Genomic DNA, 25,483 nt, shown 5'->3' on the forward strand with positions numbered 1-25,483 from the left:
CCGCTCTAACTGGGTTCGGTATCCCGGCTGCTTCGTTTCGAGGGAGGTAAACCCAAGTACAAAATATTGCACTTTTGATTTGCGATTATACGCTTACAATTTTGTTTATTTGTTTTTTCATAATCAGCAATGCATATTATATGTCATGAAGAAGTGATAATTGTGTCTTAATTGTGTTTGATTTTTTTGGTTGCATGTGACCTTTAAGCGAGATTTGTACTGGGACCGAAGTTTGTCATGAATTTGGGCACTCTGGAGGTTGTCTCGAACTTGCATTCCAAGATAGGTGTAGGCCTGATGATCTTCCACAAGATGCTCAATAACTCCTCCCTTCCCCCCCTAACTTGCAATTGACCGATCCACCATTAACTACCTTGCCACGTTTCAAATGAAGAGTATTACATTTGTTAAGTCCAAATGCTATGCCAGTATCATTAGAAAAGGACTCGACAAGGAGAACCTGTTCTTTCAAATTGGTTTCTCCTTTGGCAAGGAGCTCGATGTCATCCATGTAAAGGAGATGAGTAAGTGGTGTCGGGGATCTGTGCTGAGTCCCGGATGGTAACCCTCCTCCCTATTGAGCAAAAAGCTCAAAGGATTTAGAGACAAACAAAAAAGCAAAAAGGAGTCCCCCTGGAAATTTCCCCTTCTGATTGGAATAGATTCCGCAGTCTATACCTGCCCTTTGGAGTACATCTCAAGTTAAGTTGGCCTGCAACTCATTAAAGACTTGAGTAAATTAAGTAGTCGCTCCGGGAGGTCAATACAATGAAGAGACTTCAGAATCCATTCATGAGGGACAGAGTCGTATGCTTTTTTGTAGTCAATCCAGCACATGGAGAGGTTGCAGTGATATGTTTTAGCCTCTTCCAAAATCATTTTCTGTACAAGAGGTTGATCCTTGCACCCCCAACATCCTTTTCTTGCTCCCTTCTGCTCTCTGTAAATTATATCATTAGCAGAGCAGTATGATGACACGAGGTTTGTCAAACACCCTGTGAATAATTTGTATTGTGTATTCAAACATGTGATAGGGCGGAAGTTTTGGGATCAGTCAAGAGAGACCATATAATAGAGGGACGGCCCTCCCCAACAGTTTATCACTAACCATCAGCGCTACGGCCTGGCATGTAACTGATACACATCGACACCCTGCTGCTAACTTCCCTCTACCGGTACACATGCGCAACAGATGCGCAGACATTCGCAAATGAGCACTCTGGTAACCACGTAAACAATATTGCGTAATATCCGGGCCGAGAGTTAATTCCCTTAGCGGGATTTCACCGGCTGCGTTTGACAGTTAAACATTACATGGACAGCTCCAATAAACTGATTACAATAATCTTAATTTTTATCTTATCTCTCATTTGCACATGTCAACTGACAACATCGCAGAACATGTATCATTCGCGAAATGCGTGTCGTCATAAGCCTGGAATATTTGTTTCAACATTCGGCATGGCCATGGACGACTTAATTCATTCACTGGGATGATTCCGACTTGGACCTCGATACTTACTTGGAGAATTTACAGACTACGAAAGGACACAGAATATAAACCCAAAATACAAAAATCAAACTAACCCAGTCAAGTAAAGGCAGTTTTAACATTACAGTTGTCAATATCCCCGATGCTCGCTAAACGTATCATCACATGGCTAATCTCAAGATTTACTTGCAAGTATTCGTTGACGCAAAACGAGGGTGTGGTCAAGCAGTCGATGAAAGTAAAAATTCCCGCGAATTTATAAAGAATGTGCAGATTTGCAAGCGTTGTCCAATCAGAGGACTTGCTTCGACCACACCCCTGTTGTGTGCGGACATGTCATCCATTTGTGTCAAGATCGTTTAGTTGAGAGTCAAAATCAGTTTTCAATCGACTTGCAGAAATAACAATAAAGAACTGGTAGGTGTCGTGAGTGTTGCTCGATAGGCCAATCATCCATGATTATGTTTACATAAAGTTTTAATCGATTGCATGTGATGGTAGCGTAGCGATCGGCAACGCAGTCGGGCAGGGTGCACCCTAGAAGTGTCCGGCCTTGTCATTATGTATTGTACTGTGAAGCATTTCGAGTCGGGGGTGTCATCTCAAAAACAATATTTTTAAAATCATGAACCTCGGAAAGACGCGAGGGCCTGTGACTGGCTGCATGGTGTTTCACTAAATGACGCTATTATAGTCTCTGATTCTAATTTTATATTAATTCGCATAATTTCATATTATAAAGTTTATAGTCCCAACGAAACACGATTTCACATTATCCAAGAGCGTTAATGTTTTTATAATGCCAGTTTGGGGCTAGCAGTGATTATGCTTTGGGCCGTATGGAGACATATGTTGTTTTCTTCAAAGGGAAGCCACTAAATACTAAAGTCACTTTCCTCCGGGCCCATGAAAAATGGGCTGTAGTACATTACCCTATCAATTAAAAACTTTCAGCAAAGTGTCAACTTGAACTTGGCAGGAACATGCAACCAATAACATTAAAACACAACATCACACGTTCTTATATGTACAAAGTATTTATTGTAGAATAGGACCATATATCTATATGTACAATCATGTATTACTAAATTCAACCATTTAGATATTCTTTCATTAAAAACACAGTAAATGTGAATTTCAACTGTTGCAAATAAACTCTAAACTGAATTTGAAAATAGAATTATGCAATATTTGGTTGCCAATGTTCTTTCAAACAAGGTATATCTACTTAATCAAGATGGGAATATTGTACTTAATAGTAGGCTCTTTGAGTAGCCGTTCCAATAAGTGCCGATGCAAACTTTCTTTTTTGCCTGGGCATCTACAAAACAAATCATATTTTTATGATATAAATATAATGTTGAATAATGAGTTCATTTTTCATTTTGTTGTTGCAGAATAATAATAGGAAGAATAATAATAACAGAAAAATATATTAATTGTAGTCATGATAAAATAAGGGAAGATGATAACTTATAAACTTCTTGCAACACAACCTGCTTAGAGTATGTTGTCCATTTTGGACTGATTGTGATTGTGAATGTAAAACATAAAATCATACAAATCTGTACACAATCTTAATATAACTTCATTAACAGATATTTTAGATATCCATGAAGTGAACTGTACATTGGATTTTAATTTCCATAATTTCTACTCATGTACTTTATTACATGTTAAATTATTAGGCAGATATTGTTGAAATAGCTCCTTCACTTATGCCTGCACCAACTGGAATCAAGTCTGCAAATCTGTCTTCATAATTGCCGACGCAAACATGGTATGTAGACAGTTTTGATAAAAGTTTCTTCATATCTGTTAGAGTGGAGAAAAATGCAGGTAAACCAATCCAGAATTCATGATTTGGGCCAAAGTCACGTCGATGTGCATATATTGCTGATGTAAAGGATGGCTTGATGACTACTGAAAGCTGGACTGAGCCTACGTCAGTCATAAAACTGCACAATAGTAATGTTTTCACGCTTGTTTCTTGCAATTGTAAAATTGCCTAGCTCATCTACATGCTGAAACAGCTCCTGTTTTAATGTTAAATATTGCTGGTATCGCAGGATGCCATCAACAAATTCATCTACATTGTTGTCCGGGTGATACAATTCATCAGCCGAACAACCATCAGAATCTGTCGCTTCTTCCAGGCATGGGGTATCAGTGGGTTCATTGGTGAGGTCAATGAAGAATGACTTCCATGCTTTGTCTCACAGTGCATCTCTTGAACTAAAAAAAAGATACACAATATTAATATTAATAAAAAAAAAAATGAAGTGTTCTAAATGGTTGGTAAAATTATGCAATAGTTGGTTGCCAATGCTCGTTCAAACAAGGTCCAGTTACTTACTCAAGATGGGAATATTGTACTTAATAATTTACAATATACCGTTGTTTTTACAGAAGAAAAGAAACAATATTAATATTTGATTATACAATTGCTTTGATATTTTAAACTCATTTCTGCAGGTACCAGATATACAAATACCAATAAAATAAATAAATACCAATAACTACAAAATATCAACACAAAATTACTCATTTTTTTTCAAAGACATCATTTGTGAATTTCTTACTTCCATTATTACTTACCTGCAATCGTCAAGAACAGTTGATTGAACTGATGAATAAGAATGTCAGAGAGAGAGGAAGAACTGACACCTTGTTGTCTCGGACCCCTCTTTGAGTAGCCCTTCTGGCGACTGCTGATGAAAACTTTTTTTTCCTGGGCATCTGCCAAACAAATGATAATATATTATATAAATAGTGTAATGATATAAATAAAGTGTTGATTCATTGTTGCATAAAGTCAGGCTGCTGGTACTGTATAATAATATATAGCAATATAACTTCAGTAGGAAGAATAATGATAACAGAAAAATATATGAATTGTTACATGATAAATAAGGACCTTTTCCACAAATATAATCATCAAATTGAACAATAATGGAAATATGTACTTTTTTTCAAACGATTAGGTGAATAAGACTTTTGTAGAATGATTTTAGATATATATTCGCGTTATATTAACGAACAAAATGAATGTTATGTCGTCTGCTACATGATAATTGAAATGTTCAGTATACAACGCAAATATGGGTTTACGCCAAAAATCATAAAAAATAAAATACCGATCGTAGCCATATGAAAAGTGTACCACGCAAAAGAGGAAATCGCCGTGAATGTTCACGTGTTTATTTCAAACATGCTAGTAATAAGCTGTTCTTGTGAAAGCGTGCGAAAATCAAGTGTTGTGGAGTAAATATTTCGAAAAACATCATATTTCGTCGCATTGCACGAGCCAAAATAAGCAATGACGCGACCACCACAGACTTATAAATGCCCCTATACCAATCTTTATCTTATTTTCTTTCATTACATCCCGGTAACTAAGGATTTGTATTGAGAATTAGTATCCGTTACTGAAAATCAAAATCGGGACTTTCGCCGATTTTACACCTCCGCCATTGTTCTCACAGAACGACGAGCACACATGACAGTATTCATCAAATACAAAGACAAATATATGCTTTAGCACCCCTAATACACCTCTAATGCACTGTTGCAAATGTAAGTATATGCATGAGAATACATGAAAAAAATCAAATCTTACCTTTGCAATGAAAATACGCGAAATCGATGACTGAAGTCAACACGCGTTTTTGCCAGCTTCCGGATAGGCTGCGCAGTACAAGCCGTAGCGCTGATGGTTTTGCGCACTGGCTAGAGGGCCATCCCTCTATTATATGGTCTCTGGTATCATGAGATACTGATGAGATGCCATTTTTTTTAGATAACAATAGTATGGTATGCAAACAGTGCAATCAGATGCCGTGCACTTCTCTCTCTTAGTTTGACCATGGAGTGAAAACATGCTGTAAGCAGAGTTGAACAAATCTTCTGGCCTCTCTCCCACCCGATGACTCCCCACTACTCCCATTTTCGGACAACTCAGCGGTCCGTGGAAAGCATGCAGGCCACTCAGGCCATTCACATGAAACCCCTCTCTTGTCATTCTCTTTCTTGTCACACACGAATGTGGACGTGTATGAGCACTGTCTCTGTCTGCTACTCTGCTTTGCTACATTATGGAAAAAGTAATCGTTCATCAAGGAAGAAGAAATATTGTAATAGATGCAAGAAAACTTTGTACTAAGTTGCGCAATAGGACGGAACCCAGTCAGCAGGAAACAAGACTGCTGTGTAATCAATGTTTTGACTTGTCAGGGAGCGGCACTCTCGGCTCCTATTGGTGATCTCCCATCTCCCTTTTTCTGTGGGTTCGGCTTCCATAGGTTCAGTGATTCCTCTGGTTTCAGCATTCCCTCCTGTGTCGGTGATCTCTCAACCAACTTCAGCGTTTCCGTGGGGTTCATCTCTTCAGCGATTCACTCGCTTATTGTTACTGCCCCTTCTTCTGTGATCACTTATGGCAGTGCTGATTTATGTAAGACTGCTTTGGTGACTTACCCTCGGTGAACTGAGCATTCACTGATCTACTTTACACAACCCCCTTTTGTCTCAGCCATTGTGTCTCAGCCTTCGAACTTGACATTAGGTTCGGCGAACCTGTCTGCTTCCGCAATCCCGTTCATTTCCACCTATTCGTAGCAAGCTAATTCTTGGGCGATGCAGCCGAACCTACCTGTGTCTTGAGATTATTCCCAAGATACACAACTTCTCATGGACTTTGACTTGATGGTGCAAGTCATGGCAACGGCTTTGAAGCAAGTACGGCAACTAGATGCATTTCCAGATCAGTGTCGTCAAGTCCTACCTCTGAGTTTGCCAATCTCACCAGTCAGTGTTTGATGAGTCCCCTCTCTTTCCTTCACGTGGAGACCCCTCTATTTCCTTCATGTGGAGACCCCTTCACTCAGCTGCGACCACAAACTACCGATTATAATTACCGCTAATGAGCGATATGTTCGGCGAATCTACCTTTAGTGCTGTCTAGCTCTACAGGCCACTACTAATGGGGATCCTTTTATTTGACATTTCTACGACTGGCTTTTAACCAACATTATGATACACATCACTCAGTTTCTGCTTCGCCGAGGCATCGTGTTTGACGCTTACATTGATGACTGTCTACTAGCTCAAGAGCAGGACACATTCTCTTACAACTTCTACATTTCACTACCAGCTCTCATATACTATTCACAAAAAGTTTAGCAACACAAATTATTAGTCTCATTACATTTTCATTTTTTGAAATAGCAAATCATGGAATGATGCAATAGAAAGGTGAAACATGTACACACGATTAACAAAATGAAATGGTATTGAGCAATATTAGACTTACAAATCATCAAAAGCATGTACCCGTGAAACAGTCGTGCAAATTGTGCTGCATTGATGGAGCAAAATGTTAACATTCAGGTTCAAGTCAGTTTTGGACAGTGAAGCAGTGTTCAGTAATGCGTATAACCACCACAGGCACAAATGCAAGCTTCTACACGTCTTGGCATTGATCAAATGAGCCTTTACAGTTACTGTTGTGGAATGTTCTGCCATTCTCTCTGTAACGCCTGCTCAAGGTCATCCAGTGTCTGGGGGTGAACATGGAGACCGTAAACACGACTTCCAATAATGTCCCAAGCATGTTCAATGGGATTAAGATCAAGTGACCTTGCAGGCCAGTCCATATGTGTGATGTTGTTGATCTAAACAACATCGTTATCAGGGTGCATGTGTGAAGAGTGGAGCACATTCATGCCACACATTTGCATGTTGTTTCTGAGGGTGGTTGTGTTCAGGTGATGTTGTCAATGTTATCAGATAAATCAGTTTGACAGTCACTAAAGGTTATGTATTCTTTGAATATTTACCTTTCAGTAACATGTCGGCAGAAATCGCTATCAAGATTGATAAAGATATTACACTGAAAATATACCGTACTTGTTGCTTAATTGTTTGTGAGGAGTATAGATTCTCTGCTTGTGAAATTAGAGCTGTTCTCAACTTCATATGCATGCTCTGAGTCTACCATCTTTGCATCAGATATCATGGAGGTCAGCGTAACAATGCACCGGTGACATCATACAGGGAGTTGACTGGAGGTACACCGGTTGTTATTCAGAACTCGATAGATGACTATGTTGGTTACTATACAGTTTCACTGTATTATCACATGGGGAATATTCATGTGTGTGCAGTTTCAACTACATATTCGACCGAATGCAATGACTGCACACCGGATTTATACCATCCACAGGATATTACTGAGCCAGGCAGCATTATAACGAGATAGCTCGGTAGACGGCCACGTTGGCTTCTGTACAGTTTTCCACTGTATATCACATGGAGTATCTGTGTGTATTTTGACAACATATTCCACTGTATGCTATGCCTGTGCACCGCATCTACAGGGGACTACTACATTCTGCAAAACAATGAATAGCAGGGAAGCACGAGACAGGCAGCATAATAGCGAAACAGTGAGCTTGTTTTAGTGCTGCATTCATTTCCCAGTACATTCAGCGTTGGCTCGCCGAATCAATGCATCCCTCCTCTAGTAATTACTGTTATAACGGCCAGATTTGCTGGGTTTACTCATGTCAGCCCAAGCTTTCATGTCCAGAGTTTTACCACAACGACGGACGATCCATAGGTTTCTTCGTCTGTTCCTAAGGATCGCTGATCCTTCTATCTCGTTCAATTCTTCACCCTGCATTGAGGGGTGGTGGGGTAGCCTAGTGGTTAAAGCATTCGCTCGTCATGCCGAAGACCTGGGTTCGATTCCCCCACATGGGTACAATGTGTGAAGCCCATTTCTGGTGCCTAACACAGTGATATTGATGGAATATTGCTAAAAGTGGTGTAAAACCATACTCACTCACTCACTCACCCTCGATGAATCGAATGTCTGCAGGGGGAGTTTACTTGACACATACTGCCCATTCGTAGACACATCACTTGAAGGATGGCGAAGTTCATGTTCACGATCTACTAGCAGCAGGACTGTGGTCACCCGATGTACTGACCCTCCACATTAATGAGGGGCGGTGGGGTAGCCTAGTGGTTAAAGCGTTGGCTCGTCACGCCGAAGACCCGGGTTCGAATCCCCACATGGGTAAAATGCGTGAAGCCCATTTCTGGTGTCCCCTGCCGTGATGTTGCTGGAATATTGCTAAAAGCGGCATAAAACCAAACTCAGTCAGTCAGTCAGTCAGTCAGTCAGTCAGTCAGTCAGTCCACATTAACGAGCTGGAGTTCAAGGCAGTTATCCAAGCTATAACACTCTGGCCTACTTTTGACCGGTCTCCTCATATGATCAGGCAACTCGAGTACTGGGTGGTGGTGTGGTACATCAATCATCTGGGTTCTACATCTAGCTTCTTCACCAGTTAGAATGGCTCGTCAATTTTAAAAAGTCAGAATTGATCCTGACTCTATGCCTCCAGTTTATCAACACCAGGCTCGGCAAGAAGTTTGTTCCCCGAGACCGGTTTGTCAGGATTCAACGACTTGTTCCCCTTGCACTGACACAACCCATAACTCTTCATCAGTGGCAAGAGCTCCTCGGTCTGATGATGTCAGCCCAAGCTCTCACCCTCAGGGGACAACTGCAACTTCGGCCGTTACAACAGTTCCTCCGACCTTATATCAGGATTGGCGATCCACACATGCCAATCCTACTACCTTCAACACTCCATCCCATCTATGGAGGTTGCTGGTAGAATCAAATGTTTGCGGAGGAGTCTCTTTGAGGCCGTTTGTTCCCTCTCATCACCTCTACGTGGACGCTTCTCTACAAGAGCGGGGAGCTCACCTTCAGGATCTTCAAGTGGCAGGGTTATGGTCTCTCACAGACCAGTCCTGTCACATCAACAAACTAGAGTTCAGGTCGGTTATATTGGCGATAGCCCATTGGGCTCAATATCTACAATCAACCAGTCTACTCGTACAATCGGACAATGCCACTGTGGTGTGGTGCATCAACCAGATAGGGTTCACAGGATCACCGCAACTACTTCACTTGGTTCAGCAGTTCTTCCATCTCATGGACTCGCTGGACATCACAGTCAGAGCTGATCACATACCAGGGGTTAAAAACATCATTGCCGATTCACTGTCCCGATCAGCTCGACCATGACCGACAGAGTGGAAGCTACATCCTCAGATATTCAAGACTCATTGCTTCCCGAAGACCGCCTCCGTGGTGTAGTGGTTAGAGTGTTCGCCCGGAGAACGGAAGGTCGAGGGTTTGATCCCGGCCGGCCACGTCATACCAAAAGATGTTATAATATGGTACTTGTTGGTCCCTCCAAGGGGTCGGCATTAATGGGTACAACAAGGACTGGTTGGCTCGGAGTCAGTATAATGTGTCAGAATGGGGTATTCATGCTTAGCTGCGGCATGGTATCTCAGTGAGCTAGCACTATAAAACCAGCTTAAGTCTGGGCTAGTACAAGCAGCCACACATACACATGCATGCACATCGTCATATGAACGAAATATTCTTAAGTGCGATGTTAAACCCCATTTCACATCACCCATTGCTTCCCGATTATGAGCTCAACAATGGACCTGTTTGCAACCAGATTCAACACTCAGCTACCCTGGTTCACGTTTCCCGATCCCAGATCTGCTGAGTTAGCAATACCTTGGGAGGGCCTCTAAGCATATGAGTTCCCACCACCGGCATTACTTCAACGAGTTCTACTCAAACTACGTTCGACACAGGATTTAACACTACTTTTTGTTACGCCTTATTGTCCATCCAGAAGTTGGTTTGTCAACCTGCCAGAACTTGCAGATCCAAACCTAGTACTGCTTCCCGACCACGCTGACGTACTGATCCACCCTCACTCAGAACAGCTACATTGGTCCCCACAGACGCTCCATCTACACGTATGGCGCATCTGTATTAATCTTTGATCACTAAAGGGTTACTAGAAGCGAGTGGCTACAGCTATTCCTACAGCTCACCGTACCTCTACACAAGCCCTCTACGATGACAAATGGAAGAATTTTGGGACTTATTGCAAGACGAAGTAACTTTCTCTATCACAGCATCACCTCAGATAGTTGCTGAGTATCTGCAGCACTTACGTACTTCCAAGAAATTAAAGGGCTTCACATTGGCTACGTATCTGGCAGCCATCAATATTGTAATAGCCACAGCCACTGGTGCTAAAGTCTCTACTGTCCCTGAACTTTGAACGGAAGAGGGATGGCAAATCTTTCTTGGCCAAAGATGGGACTTCATTGCCAAGAATCAGTTACCCAGACAGCCAGACAGACTATTCATTATTCCGAGATACTGGGGCCCAAGGACTCTGAGGATCTTTCACTCTGCCTGGTTAGGGCATTACAAGTGTACCTTGCTGCATCTCAAGACCGACATCGGCCACGCAAGAGACTTCTCATCCCATTGTCTACAGCTTCATCAGCAGAAGTCTCGCGTACAACCCTTGCGTTTTGGATGTATTCAACCGTCCTACCCGCCTACGATGACATTTCGCCACCTGCTACTGCGAACCCTCTTGAGACATGAGCTTAAACAATGGCGCAACAGAGCAACTTTTCTCTTAACGCCATCATGGAGGGTTGTTTCTGGAGGTCAGAAACGGTCTTTGTCTCACACTATCTACAAGATCTATCCATCACTGATGTGGAGGGCTTACACCCGTTCGGCCATTTGGCACACGGCAGCAACTTTCATCAGCCCGTCAACTGTGAGATATGACAAGTTTTACAAAATGTGAAAATTTTACTATAAATTGTATATTTATGATACTTATCCTATCTCACACGATTGATTCCCAACTGACCTTCCCAAATTCGCAGATTACTATGGTGCTCCAAGACTAGAATGACAAGAGAGGGGTGTCATGTGACCAGCCTGAGTGCCCTGCATGCTTTCCAGGGACACCAGAAGTGTCCGGGAATGGGAGCAGTGGGTAGTGATTGGGCGGGAGAGAGGCCAGAAGATTTTTTCAACTCTGCTTACAGCATGTTTCCACTTCATGGTCAAAGTAAGAGGGAGAAGTGCACACTGTGAGATAGGATAAGTATTATAAATATACAATTTATAGTAAACTTTTCAAACTTATTTAAGTTGAAGTTGTATTATTTGGATAATATGATAAAAATAAGTTTGATATTTATCAACAGTAATATTAGACCTTTCAAATGGTGTATGACATGTAATAGCAATAATGTTTTACAAGCTGACATTGACCTTCATAAATGTAGGTTTCATCTATCACATCAGAGCCTCTGGGAAGTCAGTGTCATGGCAGTAAAAGCTTCTGGTTGACTGGTGTTGAAAGAGTTAATTGTGTCATAATAATATCATGTCAACTGACGTATAATAATACACACATTTGATATATTTGAAGCTGTACACTAAATCAACCCCTTTTTGCCATTGCTATAATTTAAAAATCCACTCAGATAAATATGTATATGCAATTGTTAACTTGATTATACACGAAATATGTATACATGTTATTCATACAACAATGTTCCATTTGCATGCTCAGAAACAACCCTTCAGTTTATAAGAAATGTCTTTACAAAACTTGGGACACGCATGCACTATTTAATTCAAACCCAACTTCAATCCAACCACCCCTGACAAATTTATATTGTAACATTTGACATACATTTCAACTTGGTTGATCTACGACATGTTGTGACGTAAATTCTGTTGACCAGTTTAATAATCTGGCAAATCAGTCGACACTGCAACAAATGAAGCTGTTAAAAGGAAAGCATCCATAGGATGTAAATTAATCAACAGATTTTGAGGAGCAAGTGTGTTCATTATACCTTACCTGTACCATGTACCTTATTCAGGTATTTAAGCAGTAATGGTTAGGGCTGTAACTATAATTAGGTCCTGGGACATACAACGAACAATCATTTACCATCACCCACCAGTTATCTCCCCTTGTGGACATATCCAAGCTTGTAAATGTGGTCTATTTTTCCAGTGATACCTGCTTGTGTTACAATGCTACAGACTACAAATCATGACAGGAGATCCCATGCAGTAGTTCATGTATTCAACCTCTTGTACAATCAAACTACCGGGTAGTTAATATTTACAATTTCATTTTTCTTTGCACATCAGTCTCTTCAAGATCAAACAATGTTTTTTTCTGCTTCATCATGCAGATGGAACATACTGCTTGTGTAGACATCATATATAGTGATTGGGCACATACCAAACACAATATTTCAGAAAGAATCTGTGACAGAATCCATAGTGACACTTCTTCCAGCTATGGTAAGTACACTGCAAACCCTGATAAAATGCTATAAAATTTGGTTTCATTAGCTCTCTTGTATTTTTTGCAGACGGCCTATAACTGAGCATATCTACTTCCTGAATGGTGAACATCGCATCATTGAGTTTGATTCTGCAGCAGTATGTGGAGAAGTAAGTTTTACTCAAGTATTCTTCGGAAGTTTTAGTTCACCTGGACAAACAACAGTGTGAGAAACTAATAATTGTCAGTAAATAGCTGTATAAATATTTTATGTCTTTTAAGAGTGCTTATGGCATTGTTACTTGGCACTGAAAATGGAATCCCTTCTTCTTAGAAATTATTCAACACGTTTGTCAAGATGCCACTGTCTACAATATTATACTTTTTGTTTTGAAAAAGAAATATAACCACCACAGCTGAGAATTATTCTGATAAAATCATGTATTTTGTCGGTCATCAGATATGCGATGATGTCGCATTGGCCATACTAGATACACTCATGAATATTTGCTCAAAGGTGAAGATCCTCCGTTTTGCATCCCTTGTGATGAGATAATCACAGTCAAGCATGTCTTGCTTGACTGCATCGATTTTTCCATCACAAGGGATAAATATTTTGATGTCAAAGCAATTAAGGATCTTTTTTATAGTGTTAATCATCATTTAATAATTGATGTTTTAAAGGAAATAGAATTATTAGATAAATTTTGAATAATATACTGGACAAAATAAGTTGGGGATATTGGTATTTTTATGATTGATATTTTATCAGTGTGTAAATGAATAAATAGATCAGTATTCATAATTTCAAAATTTACATATATCCCTAACTATTTTTGTCCAGTATATGTTTTGTAAATAGAAAAATGACATTTTAAACATGGTAGAATAATTTAGCAACTGAGATTATTAGTGGCTGTATCCTCAAATGGGGTTGAAGTATTGTAAAATTATTGTCCTCCTGAGAGGATACATAAGTCCAAAAACTTTCAATGTTAAATTTAAACTTACCAGATTTTTAAAGGCAGTATTTCTGTTATTTTAAACTGTTGGCTAAACTTGTCCTACAATCGCCAGAAACTGAAGGGATGGTGTAAATCCAACTAGAGTCCATGCAGATAGCAAAGGTACTGTAAGTCTCCAAGGTCCCTAGTATGGTGATCTACCTTCAGTTGTTGGTGATCAATAGCTTGTTTTTATATTGTATTGTCCAAAAAGTGCTATCAGCTTTAACTTTCCACACTAGTTTTAGTTGTAATAACCCGTGAGGTCCGGGTTAGAATGAACCTTCAGTAACCCATGCTTGTCGTAAGAGGCGACTAACGGGATCGGGTGGTCAGGCTCGCTGGCTTGGTTGGCACATGTCATCGGTTCCCAATTGCGCAGATTGATGCTCATGCTGTTGATCACTGGATTGTCTGGTCCCGACTCGATTAATTACAGACCGCCGCCATATAGCTGGAACATTGCTAAGTGCGGCGTAAAACTAAACTCACTCACTCATTTAGTTGTAATTGTGATATTCTAGGTGTTTTACTGTCCTTCGTCGACAGGTTTTTATAATGTACATATATTCCATTTCAATGTCAAATATGTTCTCGTCACGATATGGCTGAAATATTGCCGATGTGACGTTAAATATTAACTCACTTGGTCATCAGAATAGAAAATCATATACGATTTTCAACATAAGTCTTCTTTACCATTACTATCCACAATAATATTTAAACTGATCCTATCCCTCGTTATACACTTACTCTTTTGCTTCCTTCCATGGAGTGGAAACAGTGAAACAAAGTTTTTGGATTCTTCAAACACATCACCCAAGTACACCGCTGTTAGATCTACTGTTGACAGTCTCTGAAAGCTCAAGCTCATGTCTTGCCCATGTGACTCCCAACTGATGTCATTCTCTTTCTTGTCGTTCATGGGTGCAGACAACTTGTCATGTGGAGATCCTTTCTTTTTGGAAAAAGCCTCATTAATCTCCTTAAATTGGGGCATTGGTTTCAACATTAATAACTTGGAAGTTTGGAAGATAGGTAAATGATGGGTAAAGTCAATGAGGCATCATACTCGAGGAAAGTGTGTGCTAGGTGTAGAAGAACTTTTTACATCATATAATTAGGAGATAATCCTATTGTGTTTACATTTTGGAAGCGATTATAGTTGGTTGAACGCTGCTAAATGTCATTTAAAACCGAACCGGCTCTCAGAAGTGGTTATTGAAAAATTTTCACTTCTAATTTTTTAGTAACAGCCAATAAAAAACGAACATACTTAAATGTCATGGTAGAATCCTTATTATCCCCCACAACAACTTTTGTGGGGTGGGCTCCATCTGTCCATCTGTGCAAATTCGTCTTTTCCGGAGCAGAACATAAAAAAAGCTTCTTCACCAAACTTTTACTGATCCCTCGCCATTGTTTGTTCATCCCCCTATTATTGGAACTTGTCTTCAGTCAGGGGTCCCTCATGTTTCATCTACACTTGAACAACAGCTGATCCCATCTTCTTTGTTGTTCCCTCCAATGTCTACTCTGGGATCTTAGGCTGTGTTGTCCTACCCTTCTTAAACCTTGCCTCCCTGTTTGTTGATAACTCCTGGATCTTAAATCCCATTTCACTTGGTGATCACTCCTTTCTACCAGTTGGCATGTGCTCTACCTGGTTCATCTCTGCTGTCTACAATGAATAGGTCAGAGTCTTACTCTTCAGATCATTCATCTACTCGAGTTTCCAGTTTGTCAGTTTTTCCTCAGCCAACTATACCTGTCTTTTGAGATGACCATACCTGGTATCCTCAAGTAGTGTATCAGTCTTTGGATTTTTCAAGGCATCATCCAGGCCATGTTGCTTGCTCTGCAAAATTGCCCAACAGACTGACTGACTGCATTGCTTTGTCAAGTTCACCACCATCTCCTCAGGCAGACCATCTCCATGGGGGAACTCTAATCTTCATAGGTTTACAGGATGCCTATCTGCATGTTCCCATCCAATCAGCATGGGAGAGATATCTATGCTTTGCAGAGAATGGGAGACTCTTCCAGTTCAGGGTTCTTCCTTTTAGGAAAACCATCATCCCCTAGCTATTCACTGTCATCACGACTTCAGTGCTAGCCTATCTCTATCTTCAATGCATCCAGATTCACAGATAGCTGGAAGATTTCCTTTGCCCACTGCACAATGACGTAAGTCCCAAAGCATTCAAAGTAAATTTAAACTTACCAGTGTTTTAATTGTAGAATATGTGTCCTTTTAATGTATGGCTAGATATTGTCTTAATTGCTAACACCTGAAAGGATTACGTAAATTTAGCTTGGGTCCATGCAGGAAGCAAAAGTCCCTATAATCCCTAGTATGGCAACCTACCTTCAATTGTTGGCAATCTATAGCCTGTTTTTATATTGTACTGTCATCTATATTTAAAGTGTTTTGCGTTCATTACTAGTTATGAATTTATATCTGTAATAAACTAGTTGTTTTACTGTCCTTTGTTGACAGCTTTTTATGAATTACCTTTTATTATTATGAATCTATAACTTGATATAGTCACGTTATGGATGAAATACTGCCGTGGTGGCTTAAAATATTAACTCACTCACTCAGTGCACAATATCCTGTATATGCTCTCACAATAATTATTGTCACCTTTGCAGTCAAATAGCTGACAAAGTTTCATGTTTTTGACCTCCTGTATAACTTAAATACCTTCTACATTTTTGTTTACATGCTAACACAGATGGCTCATTATCTTGACAGAACAGTATGAAATTGTACTATTGACTCTCAGATTTTACAATTGTTCGTCTTTGTTAAATGAATGTGCTGCTTGCTTCACTTAAAATCAGAGGCCATTGCCTTAGAATGACAATTTCATTTGATGACGGTTTTGTCCAGTATAGTGAGTACAGTGAGTAACAACCTTTGAACAACAGTATTTCTCTTCCAGGGTTGTTTTGCATTTTGTGGGTAGCATGTTTCTCTTTAAGTAATGGGGGATAGAGGTGATCCAGTCATATGAGGCACTGCAGTGTGCTGTGCAGAGCTGCGTCCTTTGGGCATGTCAGAAACCTGTGACTCAGGGTTCAAATTCTGGGTCACCCCATTTATGTTTCTAGGTTTGTCAACACCATACTTGTGTTCTTTGGTTTAACCAAACAGGTTAACTCCAGAGATCTGCATCACTTTCGGCTTTCCTACCATATTTAGCTAAAATGCCGTTATGTAATTTCAGTGCTGTTCGCAGTGTTAAACACAACTCGCTCGGTCTTCCATTCCGAAATAGGGGTGTACATTTAGTTTGTTATATCTGATACCATGAAGTGCCCCTCTTTTATCTGCAAATGTGAACAGATCTCCTAGCAATTAACATAAGATGAATTGGGCCGGTGGGGTAGGCCAGTGCTTAAATTGTACGCTCATCACATCCAAGACCCGGGTTCAATTCCCCACATGGGTACAATGTGTGAAAAAGCAGCATAAAACCAAACTCACTCACTCAATTAATATTAAATCTCAATGGTTACATGCATTATATCCATATAAGCAATTGCATATTGCTCAGTAAATAAATAAAAGTACAAGTATGCTATTTAGCCTGTTACCATTCCTCATAGCAGAAGATGTACTTTTGAAATGTGCGATTAAGTCATTTATGAAGCAATGAGACTTTCATTTGTCAATATCACAAGCAAAATAATTTAATTGATGCATATTCCAGAAAATACCAACAGCTGTCATCTGAAAGAAGAAGCTTCAAGAGCCTATTTATACCTCTATGTCCAAACATGTTTGGATGAGAACAGCAATTCTCGGAGCTGATGGAGCAGCAGGATTAGATCTTCCTTCTGCTTCTAATTCTTGTAAAGTCAAGGCCATGGCTTCCTCAATTGTTCTTCATGGCAACTGTTCCATCCCATCAATTAGGGAAGCCATCTGGAGTAACTTCTTATTTTACCAGAAACAAGGTGGTGACCCATATATCAGAAGGAATATAAGAGAAAAAGAAGAACTCACATTCCCAAGGGGAATCAGAACTGATATAGAGATTACTAACGAGTGTCTGTAAGATGACATTTATCTTACAAAGAGTTGTTTCAAAACGTATTTAACGAGTGAAAACAAGTGAAAGCAAGTTGAATACATTTTGAAACAACGAGTTGTAAGATAAATGGTATCTGACAGACACGAGTACAGTAATCTGTTTCACACCATTTTATGGTCGAATAGATTCAAATTTCATATTTTCTCATCATAGCTGCACAATGATACACAACACAACGTTTATGAATGAGTGATGTCACTTGGCTTCCTAATCACTTCTCATCCCCAAGGTGACCCTCCACAAAAAAGTTTCTGCCACATCTTCACGTCATCAAGGCAATAGTGATAATGCAACCTAGATAAGATCACAGAAAATTAATTAAAATGATGATATTACCATGTAAATGTGTATGATTATAATTCTTGCAAGCATAGAATATTTGAGCGTGTGACGTTATTGTGTCGTTTGGTGGTTGTCATCATCGGTAGATTGTTTTGTCTTGTGTACCAGTTTAGGTTCAATGTTCTCCCATCGACTGGAGACAAAACTATTGAATGTGTGTAACCCGTGTGTTTGAATGTGACATTGCTGAGGTTACGTTCACTATCAATGGGGGACTACTATTCTTTGCCACAGCCTTCTTGTTTTCACGAGCCAGATATTGCCATTTGGACTGTAACAGAATTTATGGAGTTGTCAGTATTAAATGTGAGTTGATTACATCCTGTATGTTATGAAGACATAAACTTTGCATTATCATGCGTCGGAGGAATAATATCTTAAGCAATGACTTACATGTATGTGTAGATCAAACGTTTCTCTACATTTTCGATTGAACAGAAAGGACGTGTGTCGCCATTTGCACCCATGAACCCTTGCAAACGTTCCATGTTGTACATTGTTTCAACAAGTGTGTTTTGGTTCTGATTGTCATGTGTGATTTGATAACATTGGAATCACATAGTAGCTCGGAACTGGAAATGGGTCTTCATCATGTTTATCAGTGAAAAATGTCATCTTCATCAATTCAGCAAAGAAACAATGAGGCAAATCAATCTCACAGTGGACAGGCACTGATATTATCATGTCAGGTATTTTTGCAAGATGAAACATGACACTTGTCACATCTCTCCAGTAAAAGTAACAATGTTGTACATTTTGAATATTCGCAGGGAATCCCAGTGTAGCAGGCCATTCTTTCCCGGTCTGAACTTTCACCGGGGAGAATTTGTCCCAGGCCAAACTTTCCCTGGGGAAGTTTTGTCCCAGGATATTCTTACCCCGGGGAAAGTTTGGGCTAGGCTAAAGTTTTCCCCCATAGGCCAAAGTTTCCCCCCTGTTTAAACTAGCATATTTTGTTCTGTTTTCTATGAAAAGGGGAGAGATAGATGGCACTGCTCTGCTGACGACAGACATCAACAGAGCTCCCATTGTTTTTATATTTACACAAGTCAGTAAGTTTTGAGGAACCGTATCTTTGTGCTTAACAACCCTGCAAGTATGGGTGGATTCCACTGGTGTGTGATTTTAGCGATGACGCTAAGTATATTTGTCCTCTGCATGTCATCGTCTTGGAGGCCGTTAGTGGACTCCGTAACGGCGAACCAAGATGGATGTCATTGGCACCAGTATGGACGTGAAGAGCTGCAGGAAGCCGCGTTGGAATTGAAAGGACTTAGAGACTTGTCCCCGGAATGTGCATCAGACAAGAATAATTCAAATTCAAATTCAGGATCAAAAGTTACTAGGAAACGAGGTAAGCGGGGAGGAGTCCGCCGACTGGTCCGGGTGCGCAAATCAAGACTACCTCTTCCAACTTTTGTCTTATCAAAAGTGAGGTCTCTTAAGAATAAACTGGACAAACTTGCCGCATGCACTAAATATTTGTACGAATTCAGAGACAGTTGCATTCTATGTTTCACGGAGACATGGCTATCACCCTCTGTGGACAGTAACACCCTCTATTTGGAAGGATTTGGTACTCCAGTTCGATCTGACAGAGATTCAGATGCAACAGGGAAATCTATTGGAGGAGGTGTATGTATGTATATAAATGAAAAGTGGTGTCGTAACTATCTTGTGAGAGAAAGGATATGTTAACCAAACATCGAACTTCTATCAGTGTCTATGCGGCCTACTTATCTACCACGTGAATTCGGTCAGATCTTTGCTGTGAGTGTCTACATACCACCCAGTGCCAATAACAAACAAGCTGCTGATGTAATTCATAATCATGTTCAAACCCTAGAGCTGATTTGTCCTGATGCACCGAAATTCATACTTGGAGATTTTAATGGATGTACCCTGAAGTCTGTATGTAACATGTTGTACACGGAAAGACAAGATCCTTGACTTGTGTTATGGTAACATCAAGAACGCCTACAAATGATATAGTAAACCACCCCTAGGAGCTTCGGACCATAATTCTGTAGATTGCTGCCCACATATCGTCAAAAGTTAAAAACAGAGAAGGCTATTGTTAAGATTGTCAAATCATGGAACAAAGAATCTATTGATACCCTACAAGGATGTTTTGCGTGTACGGATTGGGACATGTTCTATGATGCAGAACAAACATTAGAAGGAATGTGTGACGGCATTACTGATTATATTAATTTTTGTGTCAACAACATAATACCAGAAAATGAAATCAGAATTTTCCCAAACAAGCCCTGGATCACAAAAGAAATGAAATCTTTATCAAACGAAAAGAAACGAGCGTACATGAAGAAAGATAGAATAAAATTCAAATGCATACAGAAGGACATCAATCTTAAAGCTCGTGAGTGTAAACTAGCGTACAAAGAGAAAGTTGAGAGACAGTTTCAGCAAAGCAATCTGCAACAAGCCTGGCAAGGCGTGAACACGATGATTGGTAAGAGCAGGCGACGACAGACAACCAACGCCGGGGACAATAAGACCTTTGCCGAGGACCTTAACACTTTCTACAGCCGCTTTAATTGTCACGATTTTACCAATGAGAGAGCTCAAGTTAGTGAAGCCGTACAGGATAGTGAAAGCCGTATCCATATATCAGAAGCTGACGTCATTCAAAGCTTCTCCAGAATTAACATCAGAAAAGCAAAAGGACCTGACAACCTTGACGGCATTGTGATGAAGGAGTGCAGACTTCTACTGTGTACAGTTTTCACTAGATTGTTTCAATTCTCTGTGAATACACACGTTATTCCTTCGGTCTGGAAAACATCAGAAATTGTACCAGTTCCTAAAAAGACACAACCTAAAGAACTCAACGACTACAGGCCAGTTGCTCTCACATCTATAGCAATGAAGTCGCTGGAACGCATCTTGTTGAGACATCTCCGACAGGAAGTTGCCGACATACTGGACCCGCTTTAGTTCGCCTACAGGTCAAGGAGAGGAGTTGTTGATGCCACACTGTCACTCCTAAATAATGTCTATAAACATCTAGAGACACCTAAGTCATACATCAGGATCCTCTTCGTTGACTTTTCATCTGCGTTCAACACCATCCAGCCACATATTATGATACAGAAACTGTTAGACATGGGCGTTAAGTCATACCTCATCAAGTGGATCGAAAACTTTCTTGTGGACAGACAGCAGTACATGAAAGTTAACGGGGCTGTATCGAGTAAACAGACCACCAACACTGGTGCACCACAAGATTGTGTAATATCTCCTGTTCTTTTCACCCTCTACACTAATGATTGTGCAAGCTCGAATTCAACCTGTTCAACTGTAAAGTTCGCAGATGATGCAGCAATTGTCGGCAAACTAAATGACACTGATTCTGAAGAACTGAAAAAAAGAGGACATTAATCATTTCACGACTTGGTATGCAGAAGACCACTTTCTCTTTAATGTCACAAAAACAAAGGAACTTACTTTCGGAGTAAGCCCACAGAAATGCTTCCAGTGATAATCAACGGTGAATGTGTTGAGACAGTGTTGGAGTATAAGTATCTGGGAACCTTCAATGACTCTAAGCTGAACTGGAACTCTAACACTGAAGCTGTATACAAAAAGTGTCAACAACGTCTTCATCTCATGCGTAAACTGAGATCTTTTAATGTTAACCCATCTGTGATGTCATCTTTTTATGTAGCATTTATTCAGAGTATTTTAACATTTTTCTTCCATTGTTGATACGGGTCTCTCTCAGTTCATTTCAAATCTAAAATAGACAAAATTGTTAACTCTGGAAGTAAAATCGCTGGAGTCAGATTTGAATGTTTTTCATCAATATATGAGTGGCAAATCGTGAATAAAGCTGTCAAAATTATATCTGACCATACTCACTACTTAAATTCGGAATACAACCTCCTCCCTTCAGGCCGCCGCAACAAAGTTCCAACACAAATTCCTGAAAAGGCATTAAAGTATTATTCTGTTCTGTTCTGTTCTGTTCTGTTCTGTTCTGTTCTGTTCTGTTCTGTTCTGTTCTGTTCTGTTCTGTTCTGTTCTGTTCTGTTCTGTTCTGTTCTGTTCTATTCTATTCTATTTCTTCCCAACCCTTGCTCTTATAGAAAAAGGGTGAGATTCTGGCCTAGCTTGGCCACTTCTTCCCCACCCTTTTTTTTATATCAAAAAGGGGAGATTCTGAACAAGCTTGGCTATTTCTTCCCCACCATTGCCCTCATATCAAAAGGGGGAGAACAAGTTATTACACACATCAAGCCGACAGTAGTTTTTACTTTAAATTTGGTACACATGTTTGCCAAATAGTCCATTCTCGCCTCTGACTTGAATCTCTAAATCCACCCTGCTCCTGCCACCATTCTTATGAAGACACATTGCATTAGTTCTTCATCTGTCCAAATCATGTCACCGTAAGATGTAAACATTCAATCGCACATTTGATGGGTAAATAAGATGTAATATACACAGGTTGCTTGCTCTCTTATGCTGTTTATTATCTAATATTTGTTGTATTTATGTGTAAATGTAATGGAACATTATTCACATAAGCTTGTTTACTAATCCATATCCCAGGAATTTTGAAACAAGTTCTAGGTCTTGATTATTTGATCATTATTGATATATAGGAAGATAAATGATGCAAACGATTCATACTTTGTTTCATGAAAACATCTGCATCATGAACTGTATATACATGCTCTTACATACTTTTGATACTTTGCTTTTATGCTTGCTTTTCTTTTTAATCGCACCTTATATAAGGATATCGAAACAAAATGTGAACCATGCAATGTTATATATGAAGATGAAGATGACCTGTAAATTGTTAATGGAACTTGACATCAACATGAATCTTTTATCAATGTGTTCACGTGAATAGCTATGTCTTGTACAGTGGAGCACAGTGGTGTAGTGGTTAGCATGCTGGCCTCTCACGCCAAAGGCCCGGGTTCGAATCGCGGTGGAGACACCAAAATTTGTGACCTGGGTCTCATGCTGTGTTGTGTCCTTGGGCAAGGCACTTCGTCCAAATTGCACTAAGTCCACCCAGCTGTTCAGATGGGTACCTGAGAAGCGGATGTACGGACCTATATGGTCGCGCGAAGCGCTTAGTAGCTGCTTTGAAAGTACAATTCCGTCAGGGTAATAATGTAACGCCAGAGAGCAGCATCGTGTTGGATTCTAGGCGCAAAAATTAGCTTTATTATTATTTGTTTCTGACTTTTTCAAGACAAACATAAACATGAAAACAACAGGCCTACCATACAAACGGTGAACAAATCCTCAAAATTGAACTCATATACACCAAAACAGAAGAAAAATCACCAAAATAGGAAAATAAACTTCCAAAACATTACTTACCAAAGCCTGTTCGTCTCCCCTCACCGCCATTACTGCCGATTTTTATGCCGTTTTGGGACGCAGTGACTGCCGTTTTGGGATGCTATGACTGCCGTTTTGTATGCTCGGCGACAGTTCTTGGGCTCTTTTGTAGCTGATATGCGAGTTTTGTTTCCATTTCAAACGATTGGTTTTCCATCACAGATGCATTTGTTTTGATTTTAGAGAAAATTGTTGCAGTTTTGGAAGTTTATTTTCCTATTTTGGTGATTTTTGTTCTGTTTTGGTGGATATGAGTTCAATTTTGAGGATTTGTTCACCATTTGTATGCTAGGCCTGAACAAGGTTGGGGAAGAAATAGCCTAGCTTGGCCAGAATCTCCCCCTTTTGATGTAAGAACAAGGGTGGGAAAGAAGTACCGTATATTACCGTAGATAAGCCAAATTTTGAGGATAAAACAAAGCAGTCTGTTGTAGGGGGTCGGCTTATCTATAGGTTACACTTTCATCAAACTTTTTTCCAGGGGTAAGAAAACAACATCGTATCACTTCGCGTGAACAAACAACAGAAGACGACTTTGTCAGTAAAGACGTCAAAGTTCTAAGTTGTTTTTGCTGGGCATTGTATTACTTGCAGGGATTAAGATTACCGTGTGTATTTGAGCCGGAAATAGCAATCAGCTGTGCACATTTGGAAGATTAAGCCAAAGGGGGGAAAGTTTGTCCAAGGCCAAAGTTTCCCCGTGGAAGGTTTGGCCAGGGGGAAAGTTTGGCCTGTTATACCAGGCTTTATCTCTAACGGCGCTTAATGGGGTATATTCTATCTGCCAAATCCTCTGGACCACAGATGTTACCTGTTTTGAGTCACCTGCATATATTTTGGTCACCCAGATGTCACTTGTCAACAAGGTTCTATCAGTTGTAAATTGTCTGCTCCTAAAGTTTCATCATCTGCTCAACTTCGACACCTGACATCTAACACCTGACAGGAATGCCAGGTTCTCTTGATCCTGGACAAGCATCAATATCCTGCTCATCAAAGGTGCTCTGCAGAAATTAATCCAGGCCATGGTTGTATCCCTGAATATATCTGACTAAGTTCAACCAGAGGAGAATTTGTCTCTTGCACAGCTTCTTATCTCGTGTGCCCGGCAAATTACATACAGTATGGACTGCCTCCATGGTGTAGTGGTAAGAGCGTCTGCCCGTTAAAATATGGTACTTGTTGGCCCCTGCTTTGCGCTCGGCATTAATGGGTACAAGAAGGACTGGTCGGCTCGGAGTCAGTATAATGTGTCTGAGTTGGGTATTCATGCTTAACTGCAGCATGGTATCTCAGTGAGCTAGCACTATAAAACCAGCTTCAGTCTGGGCTAGTACAAGCAGCCGCACATACGCATGCATGTCGTCATATGAGCGAAATATTCCCAAGTACGACGTTAAACCCCATTTCACCTCACCTCACCTCACATACAGGATGCCCATGTGCACATTCTAATTCATCTTTCTTTTGTCATATACTTGTGGTTCATCTTCCCTGGACAACTGTTTTCGTGGATAATTCTTCTTTTGGAATATTGCCCAGTTCCTTGGTCTACAAGAGGCTACAAGACACTTCACCAGGCCTCATGCCCCCTCCCTCCTCCAATTTTGAGATTATGCAGAATGTAAAAACAGGCTAAGGTAGATAGGTTGCTGACCATTGGTGAGCTTACAGGGGTTGAAAACTAGTAGTTGTTTTCAGCCCACTAAGAAAATCATGCATCTGCGTATGAGAAAAGAAAAATACAGCAACAGGGTTTCACCAATAAGTCATCATTTTATATGCACATCACAAATATAATAGGCGTTTGAGGAAGGGATGACCTTGAACAACCATCTCAATGTGGAGTGATAAATCTTAATTATAAGGACAGAATGGGATGTTATCAACATCTCTACTCACCTTCAACCTTTCTGAATGGTGTTT

The 25,483-nt window shown here is 40.2% G+C and overlaps 1 protein-coding gene and 1 long non-coding RNA gene across 2 annotated transcripts in view; one reads left to right on the plus strand and one right to left on the minus strand.

Annotated features, from left to right (window-relative positions):
* Positions 1 to 25,483, plus strand: part of LOC124279515 (unconventional myosin-VIIa-like) — a 754,149-nt gene that overhangs the window by 577,137 nt on the left and 151,529 nt on the right. Inside the window, exon 35 of the mRNA XM_046715341.1 lies at positions 12,812 to 12,893. Within this exon, the coding sequence (XP_046571297.1) occupies positions 12,812 to 12,893 (82 nt within the window). The remainder of the gene's footprint in view (positions 1 to 12,811; positions 12,894 to 25,483) is intronic.
* LOC124279518 lies at positions 2,623 to 4,329 on the minus strand. The gene is made up of 3 exons (XR_006899397.1): positions 4,091 to 4,329; positions 3,624 to 3,727; positions 2,623 to 2,813 (listed from the first exon to the last, which is right to left on the minus strand). It is a non-coding gene; the product is annotated as an uncharacterized LOC124279518 (long non-coding RNA).

Source organism: Haliotis rubra, unplaced genomic scaffold (genome assembly GCF_003918875.1).
Source record: "Haliotis rubra isolate DU_JTF1 unplaced genomic scaffold, ASM391887v1 Scf251, whole genome shotgun sequence".
NCBI classification, from domain to species: Eukaryota; Metazoa; Mollusca; class Gastropoda; order Lepetellida; family Haliotidae; genus Haliotis; species Haliotis rubra.